Raw genomic sequence first — 21485 nt, 5'->3', positions numbered from 1 at the left:
AGCAAGTGAAAATTTCTGTTGGTTGGTGAGCTTATATAAGCCTTTCCACATTGCTGACATAGAAGGACCCTCTTCAGAAGCTCTTGTCATTGAAGATATATCTGGGTTTCTTGGTGTTGAAATTTCCCTTGCTTTTTCTAAAGCCAGGTTGCCATTGAAGCATCCTGGTGGTACTTAGAACGACAGTGTGAAAACATTGCCATGCTACTTTGTCAAATTTACAATTTAGGAACCATATTTTTAGGCATTTAGCCAGATTGGTAGCAGACACAGAAGTTTCCACCAGGTAGCTGGTGTTGTCCAGCTGCATGAAGTGGCAGCACAGTGTGGGTACTTCAGTTGATAGTGTTGGCTAGCCAGAAGCACCAGCAGCGGCACCTTGACAGTGCCCTTTTTTAACTTTTGATCTGCTTCACTGCACCGCAAATATGCTTCACTGCAATGCAATCTGTACGCTTCGCCGCAGAGCTCGGCTGTATTGCGGCAAAGTTGACTTAAAAACTGACAACAGCAATTTTGGGGGCTGCAAATATTCAAACATACAAGTGCCTTTCGAATTGAATCGAATACTAACTAATTCGAATGGAACATTCGAAGTTTCGAATGCTCGCACACCACTACATATTTTTCTAAGTGACACCATGCTGCACTTTGTGCACGCTTTAAACTGATAGCATTAAAAGTAGCACTGAAAGCATTTGTACCACTCTTGAGGAACTGACGCTCCATAACCTAATTATACTACATCAATGGCTACCTAATAAAGCAATCAAAGCAAAAGAATTTTCTGTCAGCACTTGAAGAGGCAGCATAAGGCCACAAAAGCACGAAATTGCTAAGGCAACTTATGTATGAGCCAGAACAAGCCGTGGAGCGTAAATAAATAAAAGCCACAGTGCCCTCACCAGGTATGTGAAGAGGCACTGACAGATCGATCTCGGTCACAGGGATGTCATCCAAAGCTGCCCCTTGCAGATGCCCATTGGCTGACTGAAATGCATGTCAACTCTAGCACACTGGTCCAGCACAAGTGAGAAAACAATCAAATTAATGCTGTTCTAAGCAAACACTTGCCTACAACTCTTCATCACAGCTAAAGCATTAATTCGTTCCATGCAAAACCATTAAATGGCTCATGAGGCGGGAAATCCGGCATTGGTGGCACGACCACACGACGGTACGAAAAGGCTATGAACTTTCGACTTTAGGTGGGAGTCGAACCCACCACCTTTGGTTAAGATAGAGTTAAGGCACTCAAACCCACAACCCTTGGTGTTAAGGTGAAGTTAATTAAGATTGAGGTAATTAAGGCACTCGAACCCATGACCTTTGTTGGGAGACGAACCATCGACCGTTGGTGGGAGTCGAACCCACAACCTTGCGTTGTGGAATAATGTCCAACCATCAGGCGGTGGTCCCAATGCTTTGGCATTTATCCACGTGGGGATAACCAAGTGCCCCTTGAACTTTTTGAATAATTTGGCTCTCAGAGACACTGTTATGCACAATGCAGCTACAAAGTAAACTCACTGTACAAGTTTAACTTAAAGGTTGTTGCCTTCTCGACAGAGGCGCTCAGTGCCACTTTATGGCACGTCCTCACTGTTTCTGTCAATATCACTGATGTTCAAAGTTTCACTGCAAATAATCCACACTGCCAATTGGAATACTAATATTGCTCTAAAATTGGTATGGAATATTATACTTACATGGAAGCCAATCCTGAACAGTCAATTTTACAGAGGATGCACTTAGTTTTGCATCTTACTCTTTCCTCATTTCCATTTGTAAAGCTCCCACAAGCACTAGGCCTGTGATACAGTGGATTTGACAACCCAGAGCAACATGCAGGCTATGAGTGATGCGATACTGGGAGGCTCCAGATTCAATGTGTGACCCTTTTACCTGCTTTTGCATTCCACTCTTGTGTGGTTGTGGCAGCTACCAATCAAACCTTGTGCTCAGCAGCAGTGTGCATGAGTTCAAAGCAAGTTGCTGGCCACACAACGACTGGGGCTTCACTGAAGCAAGTGCTTGAAGAAATGCAGACAACACAATAACTCAGTGCCAGTGTCTGCATACCCTGCTTTTGGGCATGGCCTTCAGGTAGTGAGGGTTGCTGGCCTGCTCTTGCCGACGGGCTTCTCTCATCTGCATTGCAAGAGGGCATGGAGTGAGGATTATCTTCGGCACCTGTCTGGTAAATCACAACCACCGCAGACATTTTTTTACCCACACAGTTTGATAACATTACTAGAGGCAGCCCAATGGGAGTCAACATGAATTTGTCTATGATTGGGCATGGATGTGCAACAAAACTCCAGCATAGTGAAGCTGAAAGAGAAGCTAAAAATAATTTGTTTTGAAGGCTGTCCACCCTCATGGCCAACCTTGTCCGCTGAGGATTGGCAGATATTAGTGTGTAAGCCAATGACAATGCAAAAGCCCACCATGGAAGAAATAATGAGCATGTATGTGTTAAATTATTATTTCTTGCATGAATCAATCGCTCGGCTTATCGGTATTTCACGAGTGCGTCGGTAGAGCACTGCACTCCAATTTTCATAGAATGCTTGTCACCAGATGCAAATGGATGCTCCTATGCCAAACAAGCATTCTAGAAGATCAGAGGCTTGCAGCACTTTGCCAGCACACTCAAGAAACACCGGTAAGCCAAGCAATTGCCAAGAAAATGAGAACAGAATGCTAAGCCTTTGACTGCACATAAGTAGTTGTTTACTGTGGCATGCATAAGCTAGGCACTCAATGTGAAGAGCTGCCGTTGTGTCAGTACGCACACACTATGCATCGCACGATCACGTGGCCACCAACTGGGCAGGGTAAACCAAGTGGCTGAAAGGACCTGATGGTCCCAACTCTAACCTCACGCAAGTCCCTAGTGGCATCGCATACCACTACATGCCACCTTAACTGTAGCAATCTCACTGTTCTGTTTTAACCTCACAACATTTCCTTGTAGCAGTAAGTGTACTACATTTACAATTAATTATTCCATAATGTATCTTGCGTGAATAAATAAATTACCAAAGTTTTCAACTATGCTTGTCACAAAATGTAGACAATGTTTGGCCAGTAACACTCTCTATGCACACTGCTGTTTCTACAGTAAAACCTTGTTAATTAGACCCTCGTTAATTCGTAAAATTGGATAATTCAGACTTGTCCTCTGGTCCCGGCACGCATATGCATTATTTCATGCAATCAAACTCTAATTAATATGGCCTTATTTGGCCGCACATCAGTTAATTCACACAACTCTCGGAGCTCATCGAGCGTGGGGCACTGCAAATGTGCGACACAGAAGAGCAAAAATGGCACTAGTGTCAAACTGGAATAAAAACGGCAGAGTCCGCATCACCATAGAAATCAGCAAAAGTCGAACAGCACTGCCGGAGCACTTCAGCAATATTTATGCCTTTAAGCCTTTATTTTTGTGTTTACCGCTGTGCATAACACCGCATCGGCCGCATACCTTTGGAACCGCAAGATTGCCATCCATGATTGTGTCGATAGTGAGCGCGTTTTGATCCGCAGCGGCTGAGGCAAACAGTAGTTACGTTTTGACTCTGTGCATACGTCGGCCGCATGCACAGTGGAAGGAAAAAAGTTTGAAGCGTGAATTGCTGCGCCAGTTGGTTCATGTTCAAAACAATAAAAAACCAGCGAAAACCAAGACGCAGGACCAGATGGAGGCACACGCATACAGTCGCCATCAATAAAAATGCCTCCACTAGGATTTGATCGTCTGCCCTACAGATCCAAAGCATGGTACTTAACCACTACACTATGCCAGCAAATGTGCGACTGTGTGTGCATGTACCTGCTTCCTTCTGGTCCTGCGTCTTGACTTACGGCGTTTTTTCTTTTTTTTTGCTTTAAAAGAAAAAACTGAGGAGAGGCCCTACCCAGTCCAGCAGCGACGGCAATGTTGTCGGGGCACAATGGCGGTATTGTTATGGTAGTGTATGCTAATGCATATCCTGCACTGTAGGTATCTTACCATGGCGAAAGCGTTGTGTGTGTAGGATTGCTCAAGTATGTTTGTTCTACTGTGTCATCTATTGTCGGGTACAACTTTAGAGCAAAAAGGAGGCCTAGCCCCGATAACCAAAGCACAACAGCCGATTGCTGCCACGACTAAAATAGTCCCGCTGAAAAAAAACCATGCTTATAAAACATGCAATTCTAGGTATAAAGACTTTTGTATTTTGATGACTGGTTTGGTAGAGCTCTCGTGATTGGAATTCTACAGCACATGCCGGATCGCAAAAGAAAATAACCCTGTGCCTTCTACAATGCAGCGCGTCGTCTGCTTTTTAGCTTTTGCATGTGTTTGCATGTACACGGCACATTTGCTACTCGTTTTCCGAGCTTAAAATGAATCACTTGCTATTTAACAAGTACTTTTAAGAAACCAATGCATTTATTGAAACCACTACAAACCTGGGGCAAGAAGACAATCGAGGCAGAAAAGCTAAGAAAGAACTTCATTCACCGTTTCAAATAAATACTCGTGGTTTTAAACAGCATAAGATTAGTACTGTTTTGGTTTTGTGTTATCCCAAACTTATTTTCAAGAATGTGATAGGTTTTTTTTTTTTATTCCTTCTCAGTTTTTTTTTATTTGTTTATTTTTTTGCAAGCCTGCCGTCTCACCAGTTCGCATAGTGTAGTGTCAGCAACACTCCCTGCAATCTTTCGCCGTCGGATCATGGCTCAGAATAAATGCACCTGGCACAAATGGTGCATCATAAGCTCGCAATAATATTTCTGGCTTGATAGACCCAGTAACAAATGCAGGACACTTGTTACTCCCATCCATGTTGGCACACAAAACTACAGGGAGGCGCAGCTTGCTGTTTTTGTCGCCATTACACGTCTCCTTTGAGTGGATGTGTCTTGGACAGGAACATCTGGAAGAACAGTCCTGTTTCATCGCCATTATATATGCCAGTGTCAACGTAGCTGTCGTGGATGTGAGGCAGCGTTTCCTCCACCCACTAATGCTTTGCCTCCAAGTAAAGTGAAGCTCCCTCACCGGCGAAGCCTATGTAAACAATGTCGTGCCTGTCTTTGAAGTGCTGTACCAAGCTGCCACCTGGCTGGAAGTCCACCCTGTCAATGAGTAGGGCGAACTGCTTCGCCTTTGTGGGCAGAATTGGCCCACTGATGGAAATGTTCATGGCACGGGCACCAAGAAACAACTTGTAGAGGGCCTCTGCCACCACCTTAAAGGCACCATGTCAAATGTGTTTGTGCTGTCTACCGAGCAGTTTTCTTTCTCGAACTTCTCTACCGAGCGGAGCATTGTCGACACTGTCGGTTGCAATAGTCTGTACTTCACCATGTTACGAACTTTTTTACCATCTTTGTAATCCCTCCCGATACTGCATTTTGTCTCCACATCTATAGCAGCGAGCTTTCTCCTCACTGGCAACATTGTGCATTGCCGATGATCAGCAGGCAGATCTTCTGTTTTGGCAGGAATTCAAACGAGGCAGAGAAACGATGTGGCCAGGAACGACATCAACACAACAAACAAAGACGAGCATGAGTGACTTAATCCGTTGGCAGAACTGCACAGAATGAGGGGCCAGCAAGCAATGTGGGAGCAGCGTCGTCAGCGCAGTTGGCACAGCATAGAACTATGGGCGCAGCCCATTTGTGTTCATAAGGGTGCAAGTGCGAAGGGAGACAAGCATGCAAGGCTGGTGATGTGGAGAAGGCTGGAAAACAGGTTCCATTGTATGAACGCACAGTGGCTGTTGGGGCAGTGGGTGAGGGTGCAGCAGCTCGAATTTCACTTTCTTTTTTTCTTTGCATGGATTATGCATTCCATTACCTTTTGGCACGAACACCCAGCAGCCAGAATTCGTTATAACCAATAATATGGCATGGGGGCATTCTAGTAAGCCGGTTATTTCACCACACACACATACAAAAGTTGACAATACAGCAGCTTCTCATTGTTATTAACGTATATATTGCTAAAACCGGTATTGTTATAAGTGGGTTCGACAGTACGCGCGCAACCTTTGACTCTGCCAATTAGGCTGGCAAGTTAGGCTGGCGATGCGCAAATTCAGTTTGGCGAAAGACTTTTGCAGTAGTTGCCGGCACACCACCTGCAGACTAAACCTTGGCCTTTGGCCTCTAGTCTGTAGGCTGTTCCACATGCTGTGATTTTCACTCAGCAAAACAGTGATTTTTGTCGTGCGTCTGCAACTATCGCAATCGTCACAGTGATCAGTGCAATTTCGGGCAAGCTGACAAGTGCCGTTCAAAACTGGGCTTTTCTGCTGACGTCTACATTACAATGTGTTTTGCCTGCATCTCCGCAGTTGAGCACTAAGTAATCATAAATTTAAAATGATTTTATTAATGACCAGAAAGCATACTACAGTCAAACTCGTTTATAACAAACTCAATAGTTCCGCGAAAAGTGGCCATTATATTTATTTGGAGTTCGTTATACGTGGACTCGCCCTTAAGAAGGCTCACAAATTAACCTCACTGAAGCTGGCATCAGCAGTTACAATTCAGCAGCACATAGGTCTGAAAAACAGAATTTCAGTGCCAGTTTTGTTCCCGGTGCGTTTCCGCACCTAGCTGCAAATTTCCATTACAAACATCTATCGAAAGAACAAAATGCGGCCTTGTTTAGCTGTTTTGAAATGGCGCCCAGTTCTGATTGCCTGTAATTTCGAAACTGCAAGCACAACCGACTTTTTTTATTCGGAAGCTTGTGATATTGTTACAAGCACAGGGAAAAGGGGTTTATTTAGGTTTGCGAGAGCAGGAACAGCAGGCTACGAACAGCAGGAATGGCCGCTGCACAGTCTTCGTTCTCCTCTTCCCTTCTATTCTTGATCCACTCGTCCCTTTTAAGTGTTCGGTCGCAACGTACCTCATCTCGCAGACAAAGCCCGCTGGGCGAATCAACTAGCTTGTCATGGCATGCATGATAAAAGAACGTCTACCAATGTTCGTGAAGCGCGCGAGAGTATAGTTCACATCGCTGACTTTGTCGATGACAACATAAGGTCCATCGTAGTTTGCCAGCATCTTTTGGCACAAACCGCGCTTCCTTGTGGGAGTCCAAAGCCAAATGAGATCACCAGGGTGATATGTAACAGGCCCATGCCGCGCGTCGTAGCGGGCTTTGGAGTTTTCTTGCAATATCAAAGTCTGCAGACGTGCAAGTCTCCGAGCCTCTTCAGGGAGGCATAGTGTATCGGCAACCACAGGATTGTCATGGTGGTAAAAAGGGAGGACAGTGTCGAGCGTATACCGGGGCGGCCGAGCATATCGAAGCAAGAAGGGGCTGTAGCCGGTTGTCTCATGTTTGGTGGTGTTGTAGGTGTAAGTAATAAACGGCAGAACTTCATCCCAATTCTTATGATCGGACGCAACATACATGGAAAGCATATTGGTGATTGTTAGACTAGTGCGCTCAGTGACGCAGATGATACGGCATCGAGTGCCTGAGGTGTGAGTTACATAAACGCGCAAGCTCTTCCACGATATCTGCCATGAATTGACATCCCCAGTCGCTTATAACAACGCCAGGCGGTCCATGTCGCAGAACAATAACGTGAAGTAAGAAGAGCGACACTTCGGTGGCAGTGGCTGATGGTATAGCTGCCGTCTCGCAATAGCGTGTGAAATAGTCGGCGCAGACAATTATCCAGCGGTTCCCCTTAGATGAATGAGGAAAAGGTCCTAACAGATCAACGCCAACTTGCCAAAAGGGTGAGCTGGGAGGCAGCACAGGTTGAAGGAAACCAGATGGGGCAGTGGTTGGGCGTTTCCAACGTTGGCACTGTATGCAGCTGGCAACATACAACTCAACCGAATGTCGCATCTGGGGCCAGTAAAAGCATTCTTGAATGCGATAAAGGGTGCGCACAGGGCCTAAGTGACCGGAGGTAGAGTCATCGTGCATAGCCTGAAAGATTGCTGGCCGGAGACGCTCCAGCACCACTAGAAGGAAGCACGCATCCGTGCTTGTGTCTGTCATGTACACAGTAGCTGCTTGTAGCACTTGAATGGGCAGAAGTGAAGAGTGGCTCCAATTTGGTGTCTGTCCATCGTACTGCTTTGAATGTATCAATATCTGGAAAAGCGGATGTCACAGAAGCGACAAGATTATCAAAATCGTCTCCGTCGCAGTCCGTCGTGGTAAGCAGCATACGGGAAAGGCAGTCTGCGTCAGCATGTTTTCGGCCACTCTTGTAGGAAACAGTGAAGTTATATTCCTGCAAGCTGCAACCGTGACAGAACTTCGTAATGACGAAGCATCTTGATGATTTCGTGATTAAATTATGTACGTTATTCTGAAATATTCGGTAATCTGAAATTCGTAGTACTGAAAGTTTTTACATTGAAAATATGGGCATTTTGGCAGGTATCTAAAAAGATTAGTAAATCTGAAAAGTTTGTTAATGTGGTGTTCGCAGTAACGAAATGTTACTGCGAACATTCACGCCTCTGTTGTAACAACAGAGGCGTGAATGCACTGAGAGCTGGGTTCAATCTTGGGCATCGCTCTGATGGAAATTACACCTTCGCCGACGCATGTGAAAGCTGGCAGTGGTACTCATTAACGACAAGCGTGGCAGAAAATTTTTTTCGCTTGAATCGCTGCATGTGAAACAGCCATATAGCGTGTGATCTCATACCCAATCACAAAAGCAGTTTACTGGTCTGAACACATTGGAGGTCAACTTGCCATGACAGACTGCTGCGCGGCTGGCAGCGAATTTGTGTCACAGCCGTACGATGCAGCTAGGCAAACCAGCAGCGCTTTATCAGTATCCAGCAGTGAAAGTTGCTGTTTGATGTGGAGTTGACCAAAATATTAGCTGCTGCCATACAATATTTTTAAGGCTGTGAAATCGTCTCGCCAACAAATGAGAGAGATAGACGAAAAACTGAATAGCGGAAGAAATGTTCACGGCCACCATGTCTGCAACATCGTGCACGTTATGTTAGAAAAATTTAACGAGGCACAATATAGCGTCCGAAACTTGCAGGAGAAGAGCATGGGGTCTGGCTCAGTGCCCGCGCGATCGCTCATTGCTGGCTGAAAAGCGATGCTGTCCAGCTGCCAAATCTACCTGCATGTAGTGACGTCGAACGTGTCGAAGATAGACAACAGCACAAGGATGAAACAGCAATACGATCCAGGTTTAAGTGCCAGAAGCTCGACTCTGTGCATGATGAAGTTACTGCAGCTGCTGGTCCATGCCATGCCACTTTCAATGGTGCGGAGAAGTGGCGCTTGAGGACTAAGTTCCGTTTTCGAAAGCCCGAGCAACCCTTTTGATGCAGGGCGGGCACGGATTTCTCGTATTTTGCTGAAATGTAGCAGGATTTAGCAGAATTCACCTCTCAGCACAGTTCGGGGCAATTGGCACAGTGGTGGTGCAAGCGTGTCACTTCACATCGAGACAAAGAATGCAGGAACTTTTACACTGCACCTCCGTCGGCAAGCATCCCCATCTGCTAGGTCACCCCGCTGGCCACACTGCAGGGCCTTCCTGAAACTGTCCTCATTGCACGAAGCAGTGCCATCCTGGACAAGATGGGAATTGGGGTACAGCCCTACACTGCCAAGGCAGAATATCCTAGAATATCCACCAAGTGATGCCCAGCTGTAATATCACTTGAAACAACAAATTATTGCTACGGCGCATAAAGCCTTTGCTGTTGCTCATGGCCAACACAATGTTACAAATTCCGAGTTATGAATTAGTAAAATGTCCTACTCAGGGTTACCAATTCAGCGCCGATTGTACTCTAGCCAGCAAGAATGTCAGCTAGCATTTTTGTTTCAGCGGGACCTGGTTTGCTCTCAATGTGTGTGCATGTACGCTTAACATGTTCCACGAAGGTGTGTGCAGCAAGAACAGAGTAAAAACCAAAATTAGCTTTTCGGATTCACATTTTGCTTGATTCTGCAACACTCAATCTACCATACATGCTGCATCAAGTTTGTGGTGTCAAAATTCTGATGGAAGTGCAGGAAAGTTAATGCAAAACTCATAGTTGTGTTTTCAATATGCTGGAGTGAAGTTTTCAATTGGATAGTTTAGTAAGCCAATGACTAAATAATGAATTATTAAGGTAATTAGGATATAACTGAAAAACATTTCTTTTTGCTACAAAGGGCCAAGAATAAATGTGAACAATTTGTTCCAATTTTCCTTGATGTGGAACTGTGTTTGGGCATTACAGGGTTAAATAAGAAATTTTAGATGATGCACCCCTGTCCATCTAAAGCATGCTTGTTTAGTCTTTACGTGACACAATGCTCCAAAGGCACTGTGCATGTAAAGGTGTGCGACGAGCAGCAGATAGACAAACTAGACCTAACTTGATTGACTGACCAATTAAAAAGCGAACTGAGTGATTGGGTTTAATGTCCTATGAGATTCCGATTCATTTTGACCGCACAAAGTTCTTTAGCGCACACCCAATGCTTGGTACTGGATTGCCATCACACTGAAATGCGCCAACCACATACAGGAGTTGAATAACCAACCTTACAGCACTATACACTATCATATTTACAACACCATCATCATCATCATCATACCGCAACACCAACATACATCTCCCTCACATGCCAACCATGCACAGAAGGAGGTTGTCATGCGCTGATGGGAATTGCCATTCTCAAAACGTTCTTATAACTGACTCCTCCCATTTTCAATACACACTAGTGGATTTCCTTTAGTTGTAAGTAGCTTATATTCTTGTTTTTACATAGTACTTATTTGTGTTCCCATGCTCAGCTATTTCTGTATTTTGTATATTTGTTTGCATATCTTGTTTTTACATTTTGCGCGTGTCTGGTCCCCTCTGTAATGCTGTTAAGCCCCCAAGGGTAAGAATAAATGAAATGAAATTAGAGACCATGAAACCAAATGGTTACAATATGCAAAAACAGGGTTCATCAGCGTCTGCTGTAGAATGCATTGGCAAAACTTACATTCTCCAGTTCTTCCTTGGTAGGCTCATACTTTTTTTCTGCGAAGTGGGACATTGCTGCACTCCTGAAATCAACAAAGCTGTGCTGTACTAAAAGAATACTAAATCACGGAGTGAAAGTGCTCTGAAGTGCGCAGAACCATCAACTCAGTCTTGTCAGAACACTGGCCCAGAACAAAGGCATCTCTCTACCTTGTTTATCACTAGTTTCTTTAATACTACCTAACTGCCATATTCTAACTGCCTTTCTGTCTAGACACATAGATCACCTCTTCAAAACTCTCATGGCATGGATTTATTAATAGAAACAACCACCTCACTGACAAGAGCTTTAGTGCAAGCAAACAAGGAACACAAAAAGATGCAGACACCGTGGTTCACTAAGCTCGACAGTTTACTTCCTGGAAAACCACTTATACATAACATGTGTTTATTAATTAAATTAAAAAATTCAACTGTGTGGTTCAACGTACCGTAACTGAACAGTGGACTAGAAGGGAAGTCATAGTAGAAAGCACCGAATCAATTTTGACCACCTGAGTTCTTTTAAATTGCTACCAAAGCACAATACATGAGCATTTTTCCATTCTGTGAAAAGCCAACAAACTGCCTCGCAAATGAAAGCGAATGCAAGGGAAGAGAAAAAAGTTGTTCACAGCCACTATCCTTGCAAGACTCTATAACGGCCTCTTGTTCTTGGCACTGTCCGTAGGCGCACATTAGCCGCTTTTTGTAGCTTCGAGTAATCCTTCCCAAGACTATCTTTGGAGTCACTCTGCGGGTGCGAAAGTGTCACGACCCGGTTGCATGCATGTGCACAGACGGTGGATGGAAAAGGAGATGGGGGGGGGGGGGGGGGGGGGGCGTGCCGTCGCGTGAACTTGCCATGACCCTCCACCAGATTTCCTAATTTTGTATAATTTTTTACAGGTGGAAAATCACACCGAACCTGACAATGAAGTGCATTAGAGCAAGCACTTGGGATAGTTGGTGCATGAACTTAAAAAGTACGGGTCTTTGGAGAAGTAGAAGTTGCGCATGCGTCGGTTGTTTTTGTGTGGCAATGTACTTTTCGAGGCGTTATCAATGCGCATGTCTTGGGAGGAGTTGAAGATGCGCATGCATCAGAGGTTATGTGCGGCAATGTGAATTCCAACAAAGTACAGTTGAAAGTCCAGCACCCATCCGTGTCTAACGCCTTTTCCTTGTGTGCGGGTCTTTTATGTTTCGCTGGTACCCCCATTTCTAGTTCTGACAATGAGACGGCGCAGATGGCACATGCTCTTTACCATAGGCACTGGCTAGGTGCAGAGCAGTGATCGTGTCACATGGTGCATGGTCCTTTCATCTGCCATGCAGACTGGCCTTACAATAACCCACCAGCCATAAAGCTGCGATACCCATTCTGTCTTTTGGAAAACAAAAACTGAAAAGCAAAATTTTCTATGCAATAAATAAAAGAGTGCCGCAAAACACAGGTCTGTTATTAAATTGAGAACCTCATTGGTATTCAGCACAACTGAACACTACAAATTCATTAGTTTCAGAGGAAGAAAAAGCACGATCCATTCAACAAAAATTGTATTGAAAGAAAAAATCAGTTTCACCACAAGGGCAAAGCAATGAATGTGACGGCAACGTTAGAATATTACACGAAGTGTAAGACTCGTAGCTGTAGTGGCAGTATGAATTTATGTGAACATAGTCTGCCTAAGTAAAAGCGAGCTGTTGTACTAGGGACCCTCTTTTTAAATCCTGCAATCTGGCAATTTCATTTATGTTTCTTAATTAAAGCCAACCTCTTTCCTAGCGACTTTACCACCACTTTTCCGTATCAGGTATGTTTCAAACCTCTTTCCTGGGCCAGTCCCGCAGATAGTGCCCAGCCACACCAATAACATTATATCATTTTAACGTCTGAGCCATGTTACTGTTTCGCACTTCTCATATTTCAGTCTGAGAATATTTAAGATAAAGGAGATGCGCTGTCAGTGTTTTGTTTCATGAAATTTGTTTGGTTTGTGATCTGCCTTTTGAGTAATATTTTGTCAAGAATGTAAGACTTGTTAAGAGCAGCTTTAGTGATCAAATGTTGTGGCAATATAACCCGCATGTACCGCATGTCATGTAGCATAGCATGGCATATATAGCATGTATACATAGCTCAATATACATGAAACCTCACAGCAACGCCGATGGCAAAAATTCACTTGGAGTGTCCATATAGTTGTAATCGCAATAAAAAATTATTTTCCAGACCTTCATATACTAGAACTGAGCCGTAATCAGTGCTGGTATGCTAATTTCATGTTCCACTTAACGAGAGTAAACTACAGTAAATTTCTGAGCAAGCGCCCCCCTAAAGCAAGTCGAAAATATCGTCAAAGTGTGGCAATGACAAAATTCAAGACGGCCAGAAAATTTTCCTGCAAGAAAAAAAAAATGCAGTGGGCATGGATTAAAAATTGTATTCAACATGAACTTTATTAAACCAAACATTTGTTAGTGCTGTTCATCACTCTCAAAACAAGTTGAGTTCAGCTGCAGTGCATGCCTACCGACAGCAGACAGTGAACCGCGGCTTGGCCATGCTCGCATCGCTGCTGACAGCTGCGCAAATATCAGCATGTTTTCATCTTCGTGCGAAATTAATGCAAGGAGAGGGTTAAGCGGCACCAATGGTAACAAAACATTGCTGCTTGGGAGCTTTGGCAGTTCGTTCTGAAGCGCCGTTTGCTACAGATTCGAAGCGAGCCGGAAAAGGCTTAGCGACGATATCGGCGGTGAGCAATCGGCAACGATGAGCTTAGCCGTGACCACTCCTCTGTCACTGAGTGCCCCCGTCGCTGTGCCGCAGGGAGATCCTCTGTGCTGTGCCAGAGGCAGATCTCTCCTTTAGCCAGCAAGGCTGCTGTTGGCCGGTGGTCCACGAACTCCAAATGGCGTGCAACGAGTTGCGATGTCGCTAACGGGGACGCGCCTTAGAAAAAAATAAAAGGCACGGAAACTTCTTTTTGTGAACTGGATGTGGTAGGCCAATGTTGCCTGGATGCGGTGTGTGATAAGGCCGTGGAGCGGGAAGGAGGGGAGGCTTTCCCGAAATGGCGCAGAAACGAGAAATTAGCAGTGGAGTTAGGGGAAGGGGGGTGCCTGCACAGGTAGGGGCGCTTGCTCGAAATTTCACGGTATACTGTATATCTTGATTTCTATGTACCTGGTACCTTGCTACATTCTTCTTATGCAATGCTAGCTCCAAAGCATGTGCAGCACCATATTTTTTTGCCTAAGATTTGTAAGCATTAAATTAAAAAAAAATTTGACATTTGAGTTGATATTCTGATTTTTTTTTTTCTTGATTCAATTCAATGTTCGAATGAAAATCTACAATTTGGTATTTGCACACCACTAGTTTAAGAAATAGAAAAAACCTTTCACTCACGAGATGTAATACTAGTGCACAGTTTCACAAGAGGCACATGTGAAATGTGCATACACCATGATGAACAAGCACACTGAAATGTAATAGCACATTTGGCACATTTAAAACGCTGCTGTTTACAGTAGTTGTCAATGTGGAAAGGGAGGTGCCTATTGCTTGAGTTGCACAGCTTGGAAATAGCTTCCACAAATCACATCCAGCTTCTGAATGACTAGCAAATGCACCAGCATTCAAGCTGCAACGCAACTTCTTTTCCTTACCTTTCTGACTTGATGAATATCTCAGTTGTATTCTCCTCTTCTGATGAAGATTCTGAGGGTGGGTCATTAATCCATTGGTCCAGGTCCAAGCTGAGCAGAAAATACACATGTAGCTTTATGATACCGTCAGTCAATTCTCTTTAATGTTGTGTTGTAAAAAAGAAACTATTTTTCATGCTGGCTCTGTAAACTTAAAGAATGCTGAACAGCAAGGCAACCCAGTTTCTACTTTCATTGGTACTTTTAGACTCTAGGGGCGGTATACTTGGGCAATTATGTTCGGCGATAGTTTCTTTCGTGAGATTTTAAGAGACGTGATGCGTCGAAGTACACAGCTGACAGCCGACTCTGGGCACTATGTGAAGATGGAGCCCCCTGCACAGTGCCCGAGACTCTGTTGGCCGTACCAGTGGACACATCCAAGCGCCAAATCTTGGGAAAGTGAAATTATCTCCGAAAGTGGTTGCCCAAGAACACTGCCTCTAGCTTAGCCACAGGGCAACCATCTTAATGCATCACCTAGGAACGGTTCTTGTTTCTTTTTAAGTTTCGGTTGCTATTTTGCATGTGGTGTGTCCACAAAGCAGGTGTGTCTAGGAGACATTGTCGCATCTTTGTGTGCATTTGTGTGGCTTCGTATTTGTGTGTTCAGTGCCACCACCTGTGCTTTTGCATGAGCCAAGTGGTGCAAAGTAACATGGCTTATTTCTTCTAGCTCCATGGCAATCTCCGCCAATGGAGAATGCCAACACAGTGACGCTCTTGTCAACTGCATATTTTATTTATTTCGAAATACAGTAGGTGAACATTTTGGCACATACAGGAGGGGCTATACAGTAAAACCTTGTTAAACTGTACCCGCTTAAACAGTAGTTTCGTTTTAAAAGTAGTAAAGTAAAATCCCCGACTCAGTGGCTATTGAACATAATGTGTTTTGCATCTGCATAAACCGTACCAGCTTGTTGCGTGTAAGTATCGGTTAACACATAGTGTTTCCACTTTTCGTTGCGCAACCACGGCAGTGCGTCGTCTCCATCGGGCGGCCCGGCAGAACAAGCCTCAGAGATCGGAACAACGGCCTCCAAGCGCTTTGTGCGTTTGAACGTGAAAAGCCACATCAACATCAACATCATTTCGGCACCGTGCCAGAGAGCATTGTGGCGTCGTGCAGTCAAGGACTCCCATCATGCCGAAGCACGGATAACAAAGACGCCGGGTGCTCATCGTAGAAGAAAAATTAGACATCGTTCGTGCTGTCTAACGTGACACAAAGAAGTTGGCGCTGGCCCGCAACAGGGATCTGCTGTTTACTACGGTGTGTGGCATTTGGAATGCAAAGTAGCTTGGCAGCGCTGCTGCAACAGTGAAGAGATGTCGGTTACAAGGTTCGACTATTCACCATTGTTGCCACTGTTGTTGCCAAAGTGCTGACTAGCGACAGTGATGAGGACGACACGAAAAGCGACAGCACGGGCGATTCAGGCCCGACAATGGAAGAAGCTGCGCGTTACGTCAGCCTCATCAATGCAATCGTTGTGACAAGAACAGCACCCCGCAATGAAAAGTTGCCCCGTGACTTCTGCAGCACTACCGCGCGTGTGCAAGGGGAATACGTAACGCCAACAAGGAATCTGCCATGCGAGTGTTTGCCAAGAAGAGGGTGCTGGCAGAAAAGCTGGCACGCAGCTTCAGTAAGTTTGAGGTCGCTGTCGTCGTGCTAGGCCGCCGTGGCATCAAACGAAAACAATACTTTTGTCGCGCGAAGTGAATAAACACTGCATGTTTTTTCCCCCTTTCATCGCACTCTCTCTGAGTTCTGTTTTCAACAGGTAAGTGGGCAATCTCATGCAAATTCGTTTAAACAGTACGACCGTTTAGTACGTACTTTTTCCGAGCTCCGGCCAACTACGCTTTAACGAGGTTTCACTGTACAAAGTATGAAAATACAATGCGGCACAAGAAATGGCAGTTCGAGATTGCCACGAATAAAACAGAATATTAAGGGTGTGCGAATATTTGAAAAGTTCAAATATTATAAAATATTGTATTTTTAATACTTTATTCAATTCGAAAAATATATATTTGAATCAAATCAAATATATTGCTGACTGTGCGGGAGCAAACACGGTTCTTAGAATTCGTTTCTATCTGATCTATGCTTATTAGGACGATATTGTGCTGAATTTTGTGACGATTTCGTGCTGCTAGCGAAATTTCGCCTGTAAAACACACTTAGCTACTAAGAGTCTAAACTTTGCAGAAATGCCACCCTCTCAGTAGCAAAGGGCATATGCTTGCAAACAGCGAGGGTGCACTTTTTGTTTTGATATTCTGCAGAGCCACCCCAAATTCTGAGCTTACTACTTGATGGCAAGTTCAATGTGTGACATCTGGCACAAGGTGAAATACCTCCGAGTTTGTCAGCAGTTGATGCAGTATAATAAGGCACAGGTTGACGAGGACAGCTAGTAGGAATGACTACCATATTTACTTGCATAATGATCGCACCCCTGAATTTTGTCGTCAAAATTAATTTTTTTTCTTTCCCGTGTAATGATTGCACCCCGAACTTGCCGCAGCAATATGTCGTATGCCAAGTCTAGCTAATGATGATAGTGCTTACCATCTATCGAATGCTGTCAAATGCTATGCGAACGATTCTTCAAGACATACCAAGCGGTCTGCGCACACCAAACATTCTGAAGCAGATGCCCCATTTTATTCCTTTCATCCCTTTCTACACTTCCATGAAAAAAAAAAGCTACAACCAAACTTGTCTTGGCTTTATTATTTGTAGGCTTTATAATGGTTGTGGTCAACAACAACAACAACAAAAAAAGGGACCTTTCGATTATTCTCATCTGCACTCGTGGGCATGCAACAAATTGTGAGGGGCAACGATAGTAGCCACATTTACACTGATACATTAAGAAAGTGTACCCTATTTATACACCGACGCTTGTAACACAGCTAAGATATTCGCCCATTCTTAGCGGAAACATGCCGTATTAGGATAGTGATGAAGACAAATGCCGCAGTTTCTGCAGCATACTCGCCATGTGTTTCTATGTCACTGGCAGCTAAGCACGCCCATCTCTGTTTCTGTCCCCTCAAAGTGGACATGGCTGCGTTATTGCTGCAGACTTGCAGATATTAACAATACTATTCATTACTGATACGGAAGAAACTGTTTCAATGCGCTTAATGTAGTCACGAAAAGAAAAAAAAATCGTGTTCGGCAGGCTCGGCTTGCTCCGCCCACCGCCACTTTTGTTTTGGTGTCCCGTGCTGTTACAGCTGCAGCCGCCTGTTTGTTGACCTGTTGTCATCCCGCAGCAAATGCGGGATGCAAAAAAAAAATGTTTCTTTTCATGGGAAATTTAACCTATGTACCCCTGAATTTGCAGCAATTTTTTTTACAAAAAAGTGCTACCATTATGCGAGCAGACAGGGTAAATTTTCCAAGTTATCATGAGCCAAATACATAATGTTTTAATATAACGGCTCACTGGTCTAGTTTTTTTATCATTGACAATGCAATTGCAATGTTCCAACATAAAAATGCATGTGTATATAAATAGTTCATATTCAAAGCTAAGTATTCGTATTTGAAAATTTAGGCTCGCGCGCGCGCGCACACACACACACACACACACACACACGCGGGCAGATGCTGTTCTAGAGCGTTAATAAAACCAGAGGACTGGAAAATGGGCCCCGGAAGACAGTTCCAGTCAGAAACGGTCTGCAAGAAAAAACAGCGTTTGAATGTTTCAGTTCTTGCAGAAATTGGCTTGAGCAAATGCCTTCCTGTGTGGTGTGTTCGTCTAGATGATAGCTGTTTAAATATTGTGGGATGCAATATGTTTAGTAGACGAGTTAAATTTTCCTGCATACTTGAAGTAATGGGATGTGACTGGTTTTTATTAGTGTCGTGGTGAATCTAACTTTCTGTATTTGTTAGAAATGAACCTAATCACTTCCCTTAGCACCATCTCAAGCTGGTAAATGTTCTTCTTTATGAACAGGTACCAAAAGACTGATGCACACTCTAATTTTTGGTCTAACGAATGTTATGAATGCAAGAAGTTTAAGCTTACTTGGAGCATCACTATGCTTCCGTCTCAGAAAGCACAGCTTGGAAAATGAGGAGGAACAAATGTCTGAAATATGGGCAGTCCATGTTAAATCGTTTGTTAATGTAACCCCTAATTATTGATGATGTGAGACCTCTATAATAGAATGATTTTAGCAGGCTGGAAGTGAAAGGAGAAACCTGTTTTTACGCGATATTCACAAGATGGCAGTTTTATGTAGGTTAAGTTGCATGTTCCATTTAACGCACCATTGATGAACAGCTAATAGCAAATTTTTTAAGATATTATGAGTATTCTGTTCGTTTATGCTCTTTAAAATATGCAGTCACCTATGCAATGCCTGACAAAAGACATTTTTGGATATGGCAGCTGGCAAATCATTAACATAAATTAGAAAGAGCAGCGGGCTTAAGACGCTTCCTTGGGAACCTATGTCGTGTGTCCTGTGTTTTAAGGAAGCATTAATCCAATTAACAAGTTCAGTGGGCACGCCAATACTTTCCTGTTTATAAACAAGTTTACTGTGGGGAACTGTATCAAATGCCTTCGGAAATCTAAAATAAGTACAGTCAAGCCTGACTATACCGAACCCATTTACATCAAATTATTCTGTATATCGAACAATTTCTGAACACAGTATAGCTACAATGAATACATATAGCAAAAATTACGCTTACATCGAACAAAAATAGCAGCAACTCCCGATATATTGAACGCCAAGTGGCGCAGAAGTGCCCCCCAAGTTGGCTTTCCCTCGCGGCAGCGGGGAGACCCGACGGCGCGATTCCATCCAACCACTCTTTACTGCGACCGCGCTCCATCAGGCGAGTCGTCGACACCCCCTTACAAAAAATGATACTGGCCTGCCGGCAGCGCTTGCTCAGACAGCCAATCAGAGGCTCTTGTGCCTTTGTTGTGCAAGATGGCGCAAGTGCGAGTTGTCTCGCTGCTTTTCTGATTCATTGTGTTTGCATCTTGTGGGCCTTCTCCCGCAGTGTTGCTGTGATGAAGTGGCAGAATTTGCTTTTCGCCGTGAAGCTCAAAATCATGAATCGGGTCGAACGTGGTGAGAAGTCGGATGACCCCGCAGTGTGCAAGGTTCCGAGAAGCACTCTTAGCACGATCTTGAAGAATAAGGGGGAGATTAGGGCTAAAGCGGACAAACTCACAACCCAGTACCTGTCGCGCCTGACATGTGCACATGGCCGTGCACAAGCGGTTCATCCGAAATTGCTTCCGCGTGCCCATTGATGACTGTAAATTCTGACGAGTACGACGAACCATTGCCCGTGTTGCCGAAGTTTGGAGCGAGCTGTCAGAATTTCTGGAAGCCGTGACGAGTCAATGGTCCTCTAGTTTGTGAGTGCAGATGATAGTGTCACGACCATAGGAGTGCCCGAAAACGAAGACTACATTGCCGACATCGTACCGAGCACAAGTGAAAGTGGGCATAACGAGGAAAGCAACGATGGTCCTTTGCCCACATCCTCCAAGATGATTGGTGCACTCGCACTAGTCCGGTGCTTCTGCACGAATGTGGAAGGTTGCGGCCTCAGCTGCTCCGACTCTTTAGACAATGTCGAGAAGTGCATGCATTGCAGGCAGAGAAATTGCCCAAGCAGAAGAAAATACAGGACTATTTCATGCGAAACTAAGCAGTTTCATCAATAAAGTGATTTTATAAATGGCATGTGCTTCTACGACGTCTAATTCTTTAGCAGGCTTATATCGAATTATGGACTATATTGAATTGATAGGCATTTTTTTGCAAGTTCAGTACAGCTGGGTTCGGCTGCACAAAAATGTGCCCCGATTTATCATGCACAACTGCTATATCATTAACTGTCGTAACTGTGTCACAGTGGACATTTCTTTCTCGAAGCCATGTTGCACAGGTGATAAAATGTTACTTTCAGCAAGATAACCAGAAGCTTAGTAGCTTTATTGGCCGTGTATACTTTTAAACATTGACTTACTAACTCAATTAACAACTCCTTGCTTGTTAATTTAGTTAGTAAGTGCAGCGGCTGTGCCTATGCAGCAGCCGCCGGAGTAGAACGCCTCTCCTGTTTGCACCAGTTCCGCACGCAAGTTTCGGGAACTCCAAATGCCCGTGATGCGGCCCGATTTCCACCCGTCTCTGCACACGTGATCACTTTCCTTTTAATTGTGGCATCGTGATGAACCCTCGGCGTGTCTTTGCAGTCGGCACTTCCATGCTGATAGAGCAAACCCAGAAAACGGGAAGACGTACGGTGGACTAACCTAAACACACGTATCGTATTTACACGATTGTAAGTCGACCATTTTTTTAGAATTTGAAAATCTGAAGTGGGGGGTCGACTTACAATCGAAACCAAAACATGGCACCGCCAAAAAAGTGAGACCAACGGGAGCTACAACGTAGTTACAATTTTATGTTTGCTCTGTCGCTCTACCCGTAGCTTTTCACTATCCCGCGTGTTTGTTCGCTTTTCAGAAGGGTTTTTCAACATTTTTGAGAGTTTTACAGTGCACACAACACTCATGAGGGGGTGTCGATAGTTGATGGAAGCGCCGCTGTTCCATTCGCGGCGGCACCCTTATAACGGCGGCGCTTGCAGAGAGTATCGGTAGTTCATGGAAGAGCAGACACTGCTCATGGGTCACGGGTTTCTCTTTCCCTGTTGCGCT

At 44.4% G+C, this 21485-nt stretch overlaps 1 protein-coding gene across 6 annotated transcripts in view; it reads right to left on the bottom strand.

Moving 5' to 3' along the window:
• The window catches only part of g (adaptor-related protein complex 3, delta 1 subunit-like garnet), a 316686-nt gene that overhangs the window by 166707 nt on the left and 128494 nt on the right, over positions 1–21485 (bottom strand). For all 6 annotated transcript variants that reach the window (XM_055075585.2, XM_050186104.3, XM_050186105.3 and 3 more), the window contains 4 exons: positions 14716–14805; positions 11018–11081; positions 2083–2151; positions 906–990 (listed from right to left, as the gene is read on the bottom strand). In XM_055075585.2, coding sequence (XP_054931560.1) covers positions 906–990; positions 2083–2151; positions 11018–11081; positions 14716–14805 — 308 coding nt within the window. The remainder of the gene's footprint in view (positions 1–905; positions 991–2082; positions 2152–11017; positions 11082–14715; positions 14806–21485) is intronic.

This window comes from Dermacentor andersoni, chromosome 11 (assembly GCF_023375885.2).
Source record: "Dermacentor andersoni chromosome 11, qqDerAnde1_hic_scaffold, whole genome shotgun sequence".
NCBI lineage: Eukaryota > Metazoa > Arthropoda > Arachnida > Ixodida > Ixodidae > Dermacentor > Dermacentor andersoni.
This window is presented reverse-complemented; position numbering and strand designations above follow the sequence as displayed.